This window comes from Rhea americana, unplaced genomic scaffold, assembly GCF_003343005.1.
Source record: "Rhea americana isolate MKP2758 unplaced genomic scaffold, rheAme1 scaffold_147, whole genome shotgun sequence".
Lineage (NCBI taxonomy): Eukaryota > Metazoa > Chordata > Aves > Rheiformes > Rheidae > Rhea > Rhea americana.
In genome coordinates this window covers 969,936-986,812 of record NW_028185561.1, presented here as the reverse complement: position 1 = coordinate 986,812, position 16,877 = coordinate 969,936, and the positions used below count along the sequence as shown (strand labels likewise).

Sequence of the window (16,877 nt, the reverse complement as noted above, 5' to 3'; positions counted from 1 at the left end):
TGCATTTAGGTCTCATGTTATTTATTTCAATAATTCCGTACAAAATATCCAATTTCTTGAATAGTACAGATTCCAAATATATTTTAGCTGCCCACATTCCAATAATAATTGTTTCTGCAAACACACATGCCATGAAAGACTGAAGGATTCAAAGACCCTCTTCTGTTTCTAGGGGCCAGAACATCATTCTGTTCCCTGTTAGTGGGAGATTAAGCAGGGATATCTGTGTAGGCAGGAGTCAGCAAAAGGTTCACTTGTGATGTAGATCCTAATAGCCACAAGGGACATGCATGTACTCTACTATCTAGTATTGCATTTGCATGCCAGAGAGCTTTTTCAGTTGTTGCAAGCTACTATAATGTGCTTTGGTCTTGTCTAATTCCTGCAGTGTCAGGATCAGATCTGAAAGATAAGGGAAGCAGCCATCCTACCTGTGGACACAGTGAAAMCTGTACTGGATAGCTAGGTCCTAGGTTAAGACAGATTAAGATAAAATAGAAATAAAATTATTTATTTGTAACATCCAAAATATAAGAAGTCATGAATGTTTATAAAACATGTGGATGAGGAAGTGAAAGACTTGGTCTATTACATAACTGTAAGTCTGCTTACTCTGGGATAAATACTTTCATAGTAGCAGTTGAGGTCTCAGGCTTTGTGAAACTCTCACCTGGCTTCTGCTTGAGAGAGTTCCCTACCTGGAATTCTCTAATAACTCACCTTCAGGCACCCTCTTTTGAGGAAACCCTTAGGTTCAGATTCCTTGGGATGTCCTTGAATCCCTCTTGTATAAAAACTAACATAGCAGGTGTTATACATGAAAGCTTCATTTTAAAGACTTACGGGAAGTCAGGAGAGATTTACTTTCTTGAACCCCAAACCCTATTTTATTCCTTCTTTATTCAGAACACARTTGGTCATTGCTCTTAATTAACATGATGCTTATTTCACTCCCTCGGATATGGAAACTTGTTTGCTTGTTTGTTTTGTTTTCATAAACCAGGAATTATCTCTTATGAACAACACCTGGCTTCAGTGGGTGACAGAACTTTTCCCTCTTCCTTCCCATAAATCATTAGCTTAGCTTTCACTGGACCTTACATTCAGTATCAGTCTGTATGTTAAAAAGCAAGTAAGACAAACACCTAAGTAGGATGAGTGTTYCTAGTTCATAGCTGGCTGCTGAGTGATACCAGACACAATGATAATTAACTCAAGTAGAGTGATAGCTGGTTGAGGGTGGACAGAATCCAAAGACTGTTGCAGGAGAAACTGCTCTGAGTTAGTCTGAACATTGCCAAAAAGGAGATTATTTCTTGGGCAGTGCCAGCCTTTTTAACAACAGGAAGATAATGTTGATTCATGTTAAATTTGTTATCTCTTACAACCATCAGATCCGTTCCTGTAGATGGCAGTCTAATAAGCTGCTTTCCTTTTTATTTTTGTGCAGTTAGTGATTCTTGTACCTTGCAGTTGTCCCTGCCAAATTACATCATAATTTTGTTCAGATCTTATCTCCGGATTAGTCATTGCTATTTTCAATTCTGATGTGTGGCATACTGATTGCTCTTCCCAGCTTCATGCTATCTGTGAATGAAAGATTCATCTTCTACTTCATTACCCAGTATATTGACTGAGATATCARAGAGAACAGAATTAAGAACATGTTGCGCAGAGCCTCTTTCTGTATATTTACTGTTTACTTTGGTATGGACTTAGAACTATGCTCTGGATATGTTCTTGTTGATATGTTTGACCATGTTGCTCAAGAACTTTCAGTAGCTAATGAAGCATCATGATGTTAAGATATGATTAGGTATATCTAGATATGCTCTTTTTGATGTAGCTCTGGGCTTTTGTCCTTGCAGAGCTGTTTTCTTCTGATCTTCCTGAGGATCACTTTTTAAGCAGTGTATTGATACAGCTTTTGTATCTCACTCCTCTGACTGTTAAAACAGGGCTAGAAGCACTTACACATGTATCATGTATGTGATAGCAGGAGTTTTGGGTAGGTCTGACTTCCATCCCCTGTGAGAGCTTTATGAACAGCCATTTTAGAAGAAATCCATTGAATTTATACACAGAGGAACAGTGTGCTATCATTTCTTCTTGTCAGCTCTGGAAAGAGTATTAGTAATGAATGCAGTTAAGTCCTATTAGGGAAGGATGCCTCACGCATTTTATTCTCCCGTGTTATTGAGATATTCATCACAGAAAAACTTAATAGTTGAGGTTGGAATGGACCTCTGGAGATCATCTGGTCTGACCGCTTGCTCAAGAGGGGTCAGCTAAAGCAGGTTGCTCATAGCTGTGTCCAGGCAGTTTGAAGTCTCCAAGGATGGAGACTTGCACAGCCCCTCTGGCAACCTGTTCCAGTGTTTGACCAACCTCACAGTGAAGAAACTTTTCTTACATTTAAGTAGAGTTTTCTGTATTTTGATTTGTGCCCTTGCCTCTTGTCCTGTCACTGGGCCCCACTGAGAGGAGTCTGGCTCCATCTTCTGTACACCCTCCCTTTAGATATTTATAAACACAGATCAAGTATTGCCTGAGCCTTCTCTTTCCAGACTAGACTGTCCCAACTCTTAGCCTCTGCTCATACATCAGATGCGCCAATCCTTTAATTGTTTTTGTGTCCTTTTGTCAGACCTTAGGTGCGTCCCTGTCTTTCTTGCATTGAGGAGCCCAGAATTGGACACAGAACTCCAGATGTGGCCTCACTAGTGCTGAATAGACAGAAGAGAAGGATCATCTCCCTTGACCTGCTGGCAATGCTCTGTCTAATGCAGCTCAGGGTGATGTTAACATTCTTTGCCCTGAGGGCGTATTGCTGATACTTGCTCAACCTGTTGCGTACCAGGACTCCTAGGTCCTTCTCTGCAAAGCCGTTCTCCAGCTAGTTGGCCCCCAGCCTGTATTGATGCCTGGAGTTATTCCTCTCCAGGACTTTTTATTTCCCTCTGACTTCATGATGTTCCTCTCTGCCCTTTTCTGCAGCCTGTAAAGGTCCCCTGAATGGCATCATCCTATCTGATGTATTAACCACTCCTCACAGTTCTGTATTGTTGGCAACCTTACAGAGGGTGYGTTTGGTCCCATCATCCAGGTTGTTAACGAGGATGTTAAACAGTATTGGCCACAGTATTGACCCCTGGGGTACGCCACTAGTGACTGGCCTCCAGATAGAGTTTGCACCGCTGATCACAACCCTCTAAGCAGACAATTTGGCCGTTTAAAATCTGCTTAGCTGTCTGGTTATCTACCCTTACTTACTTCATCAGCTTGTTTATGTGTGTAATGGGAGATGGTGTCAAAAGCCTTACTAAAGTCAAGATAAACAACATGCACTGCTCTCCCTGCGTTCACCAAGCCAACTGTCTCGTTGTAGAAAACTCTCGGGTTGGTTAAGCGTGAGTTCTCCTTCATAAATCTATACTGACTACTTACCAGCTGCTTCTCCCTCACGTGTCTGGAAATGGTATCTAGGATTAGTTGCTGCATCACCTCCCCAGGGATCAAGGTGAGGCTGACCTGCCTGTAATTCCCCAGATCCCGCTTCTTGCCTTTCTTGAAGACAAAGTTAGCATTTGCTTTCTTCCAGTCCTTAGGAACCTCTAATGATCACTGTGAGCTTTCAAAGATAATCGAGAATGACTTTGCAGTGATACTAGCCAGCTCTCTCAGCACTTATSGGTGCCTCCCATCAGGACCCATGGACTTGTGTATGTCCGTTTTTTTTTAAGTTCCTTAAACTGATCCTCCTCCACTGAGGGTAAGTCTTCCTTGCTCCAGACTTCTGCTCTGGTCTCAAGATCTTGGGATTCTTGAAGCCCGTTAAAGTAATTAAAGTAATAATTTTAAATATTGCTGAAGTGATAATTGTTGTAAAATGCTGTAAAAATGCATGAAGAAAATAAAGTTGCATGGCAATTCAACCACAACTCAACCTCAGAAAGTGATTTGTGAGGGTACATGAGAAGAAATTRTACCTTTCCTTTTATAGCAATGTGTTGGGCAAAGTTTTGTTGTTAAAAAATCATTGATAACTCTTTCTTTCTCATCTTTTTCCGTTTCTCTAGAGTCTCTCTAAGGGGTTTGCAGCTTTTGCAGAAGCCTTCTCCTATTTAAGAATTTGCTGCTTATCACTTGAGAGTTGAAAAGTGACTTCCAGAATTTGTGTGTTTTTTATTAGCTTTAAAGAGACAGAATAAGCTAGGAAATTGAGTTTGTGGCTGAAAACCTGAAATTTGTGAGTGCAATGCCTTTGTTGCAGTTTTACGGTTACATCAGGGTCTATGTATACTGAGCTGCTTATGAAGCTGTGTTACTGATGGATTCCAGGATGTTAAGTTTTTTATTTGTCCCAAGAATGGCTTTCATTCTGTATGTGATTGTACAGTAAGTCATCTCATAAAAGCTCCAAATTTTGTGCTAATTCAGTCTGAAATGTRTTCAGTGAAACAGTATTTCATTGATTCTTGTATGTCTGAAATAAACTGCTCTTTCCTAGTGCTTCAGTAACTCTTGTCTGCAGAAAATACGTAGGAGCAGGCAAATCAAGAGCTGATTGCCTTAGGAGTGACCATTGGTTTAGTCTTCTGTAGTCTGTTTAATACTAGAAGCTTGTTGTGCTGTATCTAGGATGATTAACTGAGTAGATATGATTGTAAATGAAGTACAAAGGATCTTTTTATTTCAGATCACTTTTTTTCTGCTCCCTTCTTGCATTCTTTTGCCTAGGTGAGTACAGGAGAGAACTGATACCACAGATGAGATGAATTGCCTTAAAAGAGCTAACTGAACAGCCAAGCAAAGCTTGTTCAGAGAAGCACTCTAAAGCCAGTCAGAGGCCAGATTTGGGATGTCGGGGGGAAGACATTCAGGAAGCTATGGGCCGCCTGAATGTTGAATGCTTGGGCTGAACTTTGGAGGAACAGATGAAAGCTCCGACTGAGAACTATCATTTTTAGCTTGAGATTTGTTCTTCAGAATGTCCTGGTACCATCATTCCCCATCACTAGGTGAAGATGTATACAGTTTCCAAGCATACCTTTCAGGGGGGACGTTTCAGCTCTACTTTTTATTGAAAGTAGACCTGTCACATGGAACAYCCTTTTGTGGTAATTACTAAAGATTGTCGTTACTATTTCTCAACACAGGTATGATGCATCTTTCTAACTCTTCAGAGCTGTTCATGTTCTAATCTTTCTAAATATAAGTAGTACTGGAAGCACTAACTGAGGTAGGGAGAAATGTTGGAATAAAGCCTGTGTCTACCAAAAGAGATCTCTTGGATTTTTGTTTAAAGCAGGCTAACCATTTYTTAATTCCAGTTGGACTTGTTACTTAAGTGGATGGTTTTGCTCAAATGAAGTCCTCCTTTGAAATTTAGTATTAAAGTCAAAGGAGGGAGGGTTCTGGCTGCTTTGTTAAAAGCAGATCTGCAATCCTAATTTGCTTAACCGTTTTTTAAAAATCTGACCCATAGTCTGCTTTTCTGATTGTGTAGAATAAAAAATGTGTATGTGTCACTACTCATCTTATACTGCACTATTGCTGCACTGTTCATTGGAAGTGTAAAATAACATATATGTAGTAACCGGTAATGTAAAAATAGGAAACTAACTGATAACGATATTGCTGAGTTACTACATATGTCCTAATTTTATTAGAAAAAATAAATATGTTATTGAGATTTCCTGTCACATTTAATATGCTTTTGAAGCAGACTTTGTGATTCTGTAATATGGCAGAACAAAAACACAGTTCAGGCTTGGGTATTATTTTTATTGTAATTTTTGATAATTATTTGTGAAGCACAAATTCAGGTAAGCACAATTTTACTACTTCTCCTGTCTCTTTAGTTAATACTGCTGTAGCTCTTTTGGGAGTATCATAGTTTACAGTGAGAAATCAAATGCGAAAAAATTGTGAATTAAAAGCAACATTATCTGAAACAATTCATAGTCTGAAACAACTGCATTGTCAGGTAGTTAATTCCACTGTCAAAATAGCATGAAAACAGAAGAAATGCCAAACTGGGCCAGACCACTGTTCTATCCAGCCCAGTATTTTCAGTCCAACATCAGGAAGTGTTATTTAGGGAAGCATGTGAGCCTCATCTCTCTCTTGTACTGGCCAGCTTCTCTAGTTGCTCTAATAATGATGTTAGAGGGTACAAACTATTCTGTTTCCTTTAGTATCTGTTAATGCGTCTGTTGACCATCTATTTGAATAACCACTTTTGTCCTTACTGGTACTGCTTGCCTCCACAATCTCTTATAACAGCAAGTTCCAGAAGTTCACTATTGCTGTAAAGAACTACTAAGAACTACTATTTTTTTTTAACCTGTTTTAAACTGATCTCCTGCTCTTTCAGTGAGTTCCCTCTAGATGCAGTATTGGGTGATTTAGTGAAAAACAGTTCTGCATTCATACAGGCAAAATGAACATGGGGGTCCTAAACTTTAAACTGGTACTACAGCATGCAGTGCTCTGCTCTTGCTGATTATATTTAGGAGTTAAATTTACGCCTGTGGAGTAAACTGGGGAGTACTTCTGAGGAAGGACAGCACTGTCACCTACATGCAATTCCTACTGTAAGATCTGTATGTGTCTGTATTACATTCATTTTGCTTTTCTTAAGCACTGCTTTTTTGAGAGCTAGATAACCTAAATGTGATAGTGATGATCCATAGAACATAATTTTATGATTGTAAGCCAAATCGTAGTAGCTTTTCACTTAAATACTTACAGTCTGTTTCTTACAGAATTATAAAGACTCTTTGGTTCATTTGGCAATTGTAAATATTCAACTCCTATAATGCCTTTCAAATGACAGGATCCATTTGAGCAAGCAGAAAATACATAATGAGTCAAGTATAATGAGCCAAGAGTGAAAAATTAAAACTTACAAAAGCCTCTTAGGCAGATTACTGACAAGAAGTGCTTGCACCTCAAATCTTGATTTGTAGAATTTTGTAATCTTAATCTGTTTTAAATTAATTGGCATTTGTGTTTCTATTGTATTTCTCCATGACAGGCAGCATAAACTAACAGTACTTAGATTAACAAAATGATTAAGGGTGCTAATTTTACTTGTAATACTTTTTATATCAGTAAGACAAAAGCAAACTGGGAACACGTGGTTTGAGTCTGAGGGAGACTAATTTTTGAAACTGTTTGGGGTATTTCCGTTTGTTTTCTGAATTTCTGTGTTGTAACAATAGAACATTACTGTTTGCTTATTTTGAATGCTGTACCATCAAGGATAAACAAATCTTTGATTTCCCCTAGAAGATTGAAGGACATCTTAAAGAAGAAAATCAGGCATTGGTATTTTTCAAGCATATTTATTCCAAGTCTTTTGGGAAACAAGCAATTCACATACCGAGTCTTCTGAATACTGGCCTTAAGCTATAAATGAAATAGTTTGAATGAGTAATAGGCATAGTAATGGATGTTTTTGTGAACATGAATGTTTGAGACAGAAGAGGAGGAGATCTGACTGGGAAGGTGGAAGGTGCTGTTCCAAGGAGTAAAACTACTGCAGAATTTCAGTTGAATATATTCAAATAACTGCTCAAAGCAGGAGTACTTAGAAACCAACCTTTGGATTGAACATCTCCACTCGTTCTTTCCAGAGTCTTTGCAATCCCAGAATACCTGTTAAGCTTTCATTTTTTTTTCTCTTTTTTTCACAGTGGAACTGAACAGATTCTATTGTTACGGAATTCTCCATAGTCCTGGAGGCAGGAATTTCAAATATATATGCTTTGGAATACAGATATTACTTGAGTGCTYCTGAGGCCCTGCTGGCTTTTCTGAGGAAAGCAAGACTGTAGTCTCTGATCAACTATCAGTCTGCAGAGAAATGACTGCAGGCATTTATTTTACCTGGCTGGCCATGACTCCAGTGCTGTAATTGGAGCTTTTCAGCTGAATTGATATTGATCAAGGCTGCAGCATAGTATTGGTAGCAGGGCTGCTTAGAAGTTGGGTTTTAAACTAAGCACATTTTTTCTTTCTCCTGTAAGAGTTAATTTTCCTGGACCCTCCAGAGTTCTTTTATTTCAGTATGCAAATGTCCTTAAGATATGTCAGGCCTTGTAGTTTCACTTTCGTATGTACTCCTTTTCCCTTATTAGCGGGCTTCCCGGCTATTCTGGCTCTCTCTGAAGCACTATGGCTGAGCAATATGGACTTTTTGTTCACAAGTGGAGTTGATGTTTTGTGATGGGAACAATAGTATTGCCTACAGAGAAGACATCTGGAAGCATTTCTAAATATCTTTTACCCTTATTTTTTTCTAGATTTTAAACTTCCTCCAGAAAGTTATTTTTTAATTATTAAAAAAAAAAAAAAAAAAAATCCAGCATAATTTTGATCAACTGGAATTAATGTTGGTATGTGAATAACCTTCAGATATTTAAGGATTCAATGTATTTTGAATCTAGTATCATTACCAAGAGCCAACTTTGGTTGACATAATACTTGAAAATCTGCCCATAGATATTCTCTACTGTCTCTTTTCAGCTGTCTGCATGTTGTGCTGTGAACTGCTGTTCAGCTGATGTATTTCAAACAGAAGTGGCTGCATTTCATTAACATTATTAAGATCTCTAGTTTTTTGAACATATGATGATAAAAAAATGCAAACTTCGGTATGGAGAAGTTTTATGATTAGAGATTGTTTCATAGAAAACTATTTTGTTTTTCTGAAACCATTGAAACTGTCACTGACTTGTGCAAGAATGTATCAGTTACTGTAAAGCAATTTTTGCCCCCCAACGTAGCAATTCTAAAGACMTTTTTAGCACCTCTGCAGCTTTCTTTATGAGTAGGACCACTGAATTCAACGTGGTTATCCAGATTAGTACATATGATGCGACTCTAACATGGCAAATTGCTTCAAGAGCATAGTGTAGTATTGGATACTAGATAACTGTAGATCTTAATTGTCTTCAGGAAAAATTGGAGAGAACATACAGATACAGTTGTTTATGAAGAAGTTTAGACTGRCAATTGGAAGGTTTCCAGTGTCAGAGCATTAAGGTTCCTGCATAGTCTTCCAATAGGAATAGTATTGTCAAGAAATGTAGTTGCGTTTAAAATGAAGCATGATAAATTGTAAAGGGAATGGTTTGCCACAATTCCTGTTTTAGCAGGGAAATGAGCATCTGGCCAGGAGATGCCTTCTAGTTGAGTTTTCCAKCTCTGTCACTGAGTTGCTGAAAGGCTTCCCACTTCATCTCTGCCATGTCTTGCTTGCTCTCTGGAAGCTCTTTGGAACGATAAGTCTGTCTGTGTATGCCCAGAAAGCCACACTGGCACTGCGCTCTTGTTCAGGCTTTATGCAACAATTTAATAATTGTCAGGTGTGGCATTGTTTCTCTACCTCTGATGTGTTTTCCAATATCTAAAGTCTATTCTAATCAACTTATTTTACGAAGGATTCCTAGTACTTTGTCTGTAACTGCTTTACTTTCTGCTGTTGCATCTCCTCTTTGAATGATCTTACCAACTCAAAGGCTTCTGTTTTCACTGTGCTGGTGCCTGTGGATCAGTCTTCCCATGCCTACTCCACTTACTTTAATCAAAGCCATGTTTTGGTCTGTTTGTAGCATCACCTTCTGGATTAACATTGACTAAACCTATCTAAACACAGATTTAATCTTCCTTTTAAATCCCCTTCTTTTTTCTGTTTTGTGCCAGTGCTCCTTTTGCTCATGCCCAGGACTCGGCTGCCCTGTTGTACATGTCCTTTTTTTGTTCCTCATGTGTTCAAGCTAAGATTGAATTTTCCTTCTTGATCCATAAAATTCTAAGAAGAAATCACACACACACACACACACACACACACACACAAAAAAAAACTAAATCCGTCTAGAAGCATCTGTATTTGCTGATCTGATTGTGTCAAGATAGTTGAAAAGGAAAGCTTGAGAATTAGCTCTGAGGATAGGGATTATTATTATTTTTTTTTTTTAACTACATTAAGTTTTGTGGAGAGCAGAAGGATTGTTCATGGAGGTATATTCCATGCATGGAGGAAGCCTGATGCATCACATTCTGGCTAAGAACAAGGAGAAAAGGAGCTAGAGAAGCCGTTCTTTCCACATTTGCAATTAGGATGCTATGAGTTTTCAAAATTGACTATGGGATGTTAATAAAATTGCGTGTTTTGGCACTTGTGACCAATATTAAAAATGTTACTATGCAGTTTTAAATCAACTTTAAGATAATTTTTAGGAAAGAAAGTTGAGTGCTTGGCTGCTGTTTTTATTTATCTTTTTAAGATCCGGATAGTCTTTAAATCAGACTTGTAGCTAGCTGCACCTAATATTTTAATGCTGATGTTCTGTACTACATTTGTGGGGTGGACCTCTGTACAAATTTTTTCACAACTACATAAGTGAATAAGGAAGATGGTGGCAAAAAGAAACTATTCTAGAAAAAATATAGTGTCAATGGGAAGGAAAATACGGCTTTGTGTAAAAGCTTTAGTATTTGGGCTTTTGTTTGGCAGTAGTTTGATTGAATGAGTATTTGTTGTTTACGAATTCCCAGGATCAGTTGATTTTGTGATTTGTGGTATTCCTTACTTTGTTCCAGGTTCTTGTAATTAAATTGTGAAATACTGAATTTCCTTCTAATTTAAAGCCAGTACATTAAAAAAAAAAAAAAAAAAAGCATCAACTGACTTCAGAGTAGCAAGCTGAGACTTTTTTGTGGACTGTGGTTACAGCTTTTATTTGTACAGCGGAGTAACTTTTCCCTTTGGATTCAGGCATAATGTTCTAGAGCGTCTGGTATTTGTGCATACTTCTGTGTTGAGTATCAACTACACTGTAGAAATGATTTAGTTTTACCCAAAGGTTTAAAAGTTAGAGGCCTGAAAACATTATCATCTTTATATGGTTCTGAAAACGCATTTCAACTTCAGAAATGGGCTCATGCTTGGTATAATAGACCTTAAAAAGGGAATTAAGGTTTATGGAGAATATGCAGATCTTCATGTGGCACAGTTAGTATGAATGGGAACATCAAGACAAGTCCTCTAATGGTGTGGCCGTGGAAATTCGGGGTTTCAGTCACAGGCCAAGAGGAGCATTGGGCCACCATTGGTCACACAGAACATCAGTTCATTCAACTTCGATTTAATTTGATTTTTTTTATATTTTTTYTCCTTTGCAGCTTACCTGGTTGATTATTCTGAGGAAATAAGTTTTACTATCTGTTGCTAGTCTAGGGCCCTGAATGCACACCACTTTCAGGAGCATTAGGACAGGGTTTTAAAGACTCTTTCCCTCTGGTGCTGGTGGCTGGTGTTCAAGCTGCTGGTTGACCTGACAGTGCTKGTGATGAGCAGGGGGAGGGAGGCGGGTTGAGAGACCTGCTGGGAAGATATTGACATCTAACATGAATTCAGCTGATACCATTTGCCTAGAGGATTCAACAGGGGTGCATGACTGAAGCCAGCACTTGGACTTGACTGAGGATAACTTATTTAAGTGCAGCTCTGCCCTCATAAGTGATAGCTCAGCTGTGTGTGCCCTGGGGGTTAGGGGCTGTATTTTCTTTATAGCACCTAGTGCCACGGTCTCCTGCTTTGTGCCTAAAGTCCTTTCTGGAAATTGCAGTGCAACTAGTATAACTACTGGTAACATGTCACTGTAAAGAGATACCACATTGCTTACAGGGTTTGCTGCCTGCCCATAGGATGTACCACCTCTCTGCTCCTCCCCCTTCACTGGATAGATAAGGAATTTAGGCAGATTGTCTCACTTAAGCCAACTCTTCTTTTCAGTCACAGCCTTAGCTTGGTTTGGCGCCTGAGGTTACTGTCCCAGCTGTTTGCCCTGTCTTGGCAGCACAGACAGCTGAGCCACCTTCCAGTCAACTCCTCAACTGCTGCAATTCAGAGTATGTAATTGAACGGAATTGTTAGTAGTTTTGAATTGCTTTAAGACATTGCACTGTCACCTGTGGCAGTTTAGGAAATGAGTGATGAGCAGTTCTGAATCCAGGCATGGATGACRGTAGAGGGGCTCTGTCTCCATCATCTATTCCATCCCTGCTCATCAATCAGGTCATTGGGTATCTAAAACTGTGTGGTGTGAATACTTCCCAGGGTACTCACAATGCACAGAACCAACACATCAGCTTTGTAGTGTTTAAATGTTTTCTGTTTTCAGCTTTAAGTACTATTTCTTTTCTTCTTTACAATCCTTAATTAATAAACCTCTGCAATGATTTATCATAATTGGATCTATAAATTCATTTCTAATGGTTATACGCATGAATTTCAACAGTCACTTCCCTAAGGCCACATTAGTCAGCATGAGCTCAGGCTGATATGTAGACATTTTTTTTTTCCAAACTCAGAAGGAAGTGTAAAAATTTTATGATGTTGCTTTAACAAGACCCACTGGGATTTGGGATTATTTATCTAAGCCCTTATTAAAGACAAAAACTTTTCTATGTTTAACCATGCGAAGTAATCTTCTCTTCAGACAGTACAGTGCACTTTAAAAAGGAAGAGAATTTGATAAAAGCAGAACTGAAATAATGGAGAAAAGTATGAAGATTCTTTCCTCTGTTTTCTGTTACCCCCAAAGTCAAGGTTAATGTTATTAACAATTAGTATAAAAAGAAAAATGTGGTGACAGCACCTCTTGAGTGTTAAGACCATTTCACTCTGTTAGGAACCAGCAGTGGAAAACTGTTACCATTTTTAGAAGGAAACTTCTTTCATCTTCTGCTTTTTGTTTCACTGTCACAAGTAGCCTGCCTCATTCCCTACCAGAAGGTTTAATTCTCCTGTACAATTAATATGATTTTCTAACCTTGTTCTTCAGCACTGAGATTCTGATACTCCTTGCATCTTATCACACTCTCTGCTCTTTTATAGGTAACTTTTGCTCATGCATACTTCTGTTGGGACCTCGTTTTAGCATCCTCCTACTGACTTCTGGGAAACTATAGAAGGAGAATTAAATGGAATGTATTTTACCAGGATACTATATATTCAACTCCCTCTTGTTTTCTTTCAGCAATCAGGAAATGAAAGAATTTCTGAAGGCTTGGAAATGACAAATCTGGTCTAAAATAAAATTATTCAATTAAATTATAAAACCTGCGTTTAGAGTTTTTAGGGAAAGCATCTACAAGAAGCCATAGTGTGACTGGTAAAAAGTTACAAAAGATTACATTTTTTCCCCCTCCTTTGGGGAAAAACTGGGCAATCTATGTATGTAGAAAGTCTGTACTCTAAACTTAAATACACCCTCTCTCCTTCAAGGAATTAGGCACTCCTTGTTTCAAGAGTTATACATTGATAAATTCCCGCACTATTTCATTCAGTCCTCCTTTGGGAAACTTTCTACCATTTTCATTCTCAATGTTTGCTGTTTTGAATTAAGTCTTTATTAAGACTTACTGTGTCTACCAAAAGTCTGTAAAACTGACTACTACTCTGCCATCATTTCCGAGCTAATACATGAATTCCATTCTGTAGATCATTCAGAGGGGTTACTGAAGCATCAAGAGAAATTGATGCTGCAGTCTCTTGAAAGTGAGCTCACCACTTCTGCAGACATTTCCAGATCTCATTATATAGGACATTCTAGAATCTCAGACTTTATCTAGCACAAGAAAAATTCTTAATGCTGTTTGTTTGCTGTGATTCCTTAAGGGTGTATCTTTTCAAGAAAAGGTAGATTTTATATGGCAAGTGGCAGAAACCTTATTGAGAGCTGTGACTGGGAAAGTACACTTTGTCTTCCCTCCAAAGGACCTCATTTATCAAGGTTTTCTTATAACTAGTTCTGAAAAGGTGTACAATGAACTTCTTTTGAAAAAAGTTAAATTCATTTACAGGGTTAGTCCACAGGGCAAGCTGCAGGTAAGTTAGCTGTACAACCCCAAAAAGCATTGAAGAAAAATGCAAGCCTGAAGCTTACATTTATGTAAATATTTACACTTACATTTATGTAACCCTGTAAGATGGGCAGATATTCCCTTCACAGACTATTCAGTGTCACTGCTGCAAAAAATGGGATATTTAAGCATAGATGTTTCAGATTATTTATTAAGCTAATCCTGCTAACCTTTAAGCAGCATGAGCATCTGTCTTTCCATTGTATAGCAGCAACAGGAGTGCTTAATCTCTCCCATCCCCTTTTCCATCGTGATAAGTAATGGAAACATTGTATTTCAACATAATTGTGTTAATCTTGCTTAATGTAGAGTGATTTAGTCTGAATACAAAATTCTACTTTTTAAGAACCATGGTAAAGACAATCTGTAAATCTGATGAAGCCTTGAACAATTTTATTTGATCTCTTGAATTGAATTCCTTTTCCCTGCAGCATCTGTGAGATTTGAGATTCTATCAGTAATACATGTTGAAAGTAGGCACATGTAACAGTTTTGTTGCTGATACTCTGTAAATATTTTAATAAGATTTACCAGCTTGGAAATCATCTGGTATTTGTTTTGGGTGAGTGAACTGAGATATTCTTGAACTGACTTCACTGAAGTCAGTGAGCAAAGAAGGGCTTGCAACAGATGAAACTGAAAAATCAGTCAATCRCAGTTGAAACTAGAAATGAAATAACTTGAATTAATTTTTGAGCTTGCATTCTTGATGTTTGGATTCATTATGGGAGATCCAGAAGGTATGTGTACTTATTGTCTTTGTCTTTGATATCATATAGTAATTTATTTTGAAATATATTTATTCATAAAATTCTTTTGGTAGGAGCTGTGCAGTTTGGTCAGCTGACCCATTTTCATTTTTGTGGGAACTTTTATTCCTCTTTAAAAGCTAAAGTTTCTTTATTGTCCCTGACTTTAAACTTTTGAAATGAGTCTTTGAATATTCCTTGAATAATTTTTTCATCTGAGAATTGATCAGAAAACTGAAGTGAATTAGATGTTAGTTCAAATGAGAACTCACGGAGTCTGGATAGACTGCTCGTGATGTTTTTAGAGCTGTTCATACTAAACCAGTTAAAGATTTTAGCTTTTGTGTCTGAGCTGCCTTGTCACCATTTTGAATTATGAATTGAGACTTTCTTGCCAGTTTTTCAACCTTTCACATTTTACATAGTGCAGAATAGTTCGCAGATATTGACAGTAGCATTTGTGCCTAGGAAATCTTCCTGGTTTGGTAAGGGGCATTTGTGTTTGTAACAAGATACTCAACACTTGTGTTTTATGTTCTGCTATTAATAGACTATCTCTTTTTGATGTTTTTTAAATTAATGCTGTAGTTCCATGAAGAGTAGCAAAAGCACCTCAGGAGAATAGTGTTATTGGCATTCAAAGCTCAGGACATGYCGACAACAGTAAACATGTTGATCCTGAATCATCCTGCTGTATTTTGATTGGAGATTCTAACCCTTGGGAGAAAAAGGAGGGGAGAGTCCATGAAATCAGTCCTCTGTGAGAGTTTGGTGGAAACATAGCCCAGGGGAGATCAGAGAAATGTTGCGTATGTTTCCTTTTGGGCTTCTGCCTAGCATCATAATACTTAGAGAGGCTGAGAGATGATCTACTGATCTGCACACACAGATAGAAGGAGACCTACTGCATCTATGGAAATATCATAACAGGATTCCCAATGCAGGGAGGGTAAGTAGAGGGGAGCCAGCAGAGCTGTTGTCAGAGGGTTTTTTTCTTGTTTTCTGGGGGGGAGCTCCACTAATAACAAGGTAGCGCTTGTTTGTTCGTGGTGGCATCATTTTAAACACACTGTCGTAGCATCTGAATCTAAAAAGGTTCCGTAAATTCTTAAAAAAAAAATTCATTCTTTAGCTTTCTTTATAAAAAAGAAAAAAAAAGAAGAATGCAAATTTGTATTATTTCTCTGGGTGGTAAAATATACAGTATGATGGTACTCTCTGCCTTGCTGGTTACCCACACCTTCCTTCTTCCACTGCTAACTTTAAACACATTGAAAAAACTTATAAACTTAGCAGAAAGTAAAAAGTCTCAATGATATTTTTACCATAACTTCTGTGAAACAGATGGCTACATAGAGAAGGGCAACCTTGTTAATATCCCTGCTGAGAAATAGCCTGAAAACAACTTTTATAAGACCTTAGAGAATCCATTGAGTCAGTCCATAGGAAACCAGACTTCACTAGCCCCATGAGCATGTGGAACTAGTTCCCTAAAATTACATGACCCCTTCAACAGTGATCTAKCTCGAATTACTTTTCATTTACCATGAAGTAACAATATTCTCATCAGCAGTTACTATGGAATAGCTATTACACAGTACTTCTTAACAGCCATAGTATATACCCTTCTAGCCTTCATGAAAYAGGTACTGTTTGAGGAGACTTACTCCCATTTACCCAAAGCTATGTCCTGTATTTTCTACATGCCTAAAGTATAAGAAGGAAGAAAAAAAAGATGGAACCTCAGAATTTGAGTAYTGTGTTAATACATATTGGGAAGGGAAGCTTTTTAAATCAGTGGTGTTGTGGCTTATATTTGTTGAGTACGTAACATGGCCCCAGTCTGAATTTTAGCAATATGCCAATAGCATGCTGCTCTGTGGCCTTTCCATCTATCCCAAGCATAGTCTACGGTTATTGCTATATATTAGGGGAAGTAAAGAGCCATCTGTTCTAATTTAGAATAAGATGTATCCAGGAAAGAATCAAGAGGTGGTAAAGAGGAAGAAAAGTATTTTAAGGAATTTGGTTCACTGTGGTGAACTGTTCCTCTGGCTACAGCACTCTGCTTTTTCTTTTTTTCTTTTTTTTTCTTTCCCCTTCTCTCTCCCTTTCCCCTTCTCTCTCCCTTTCCCCTTCTCTCTCCCTTTCCCCTTCTCTCTCCCTTTCCCCTTCTCTCTCCCTTTC

General features: G+C 38.1%; 1 protein-coding gene across 6 annotated transcripts in view; it reads left to right on the top strand.

The window, feature by feature from the left end:
• The window catches only part of UBE3D (ubiquitin protein ligase E3D), a 90,837-nt gene that overhangs the window by 26,654 nt on the left and 47,306 nt on the right, over positions 1–16,877 (top strand). Inside the window, exons 9-10 of one of the 6 annotated variants that reach the window (XM_085299188.1) lie at positions 11,810–11,925; positions 12,914–13,028. The exons of 2 other annotated variants lie outside the window; for them this stretch is intronic. In XM_085299188.1, coding sequence (XP_085155314.1) covers positions 11,810–11,925; positions 12,914–12,987 — 190 coding nt within the window. In that variant the 3' untranslated portion in view covers positions 12,988–13,028. Of the gene's footprint in view, positions 1–2,647; positions 2,862–7,703; positions 8,309–10,000; positions 10,216–11,809; positions 11,926–12,913; positions 13,029–16,877 lie in introns of those variants that run through there. 3 more of the 6 variants (XM_085299191.1, XM_085299192.1, XM_085299193.1) reach the window with 3 other exon arrangements.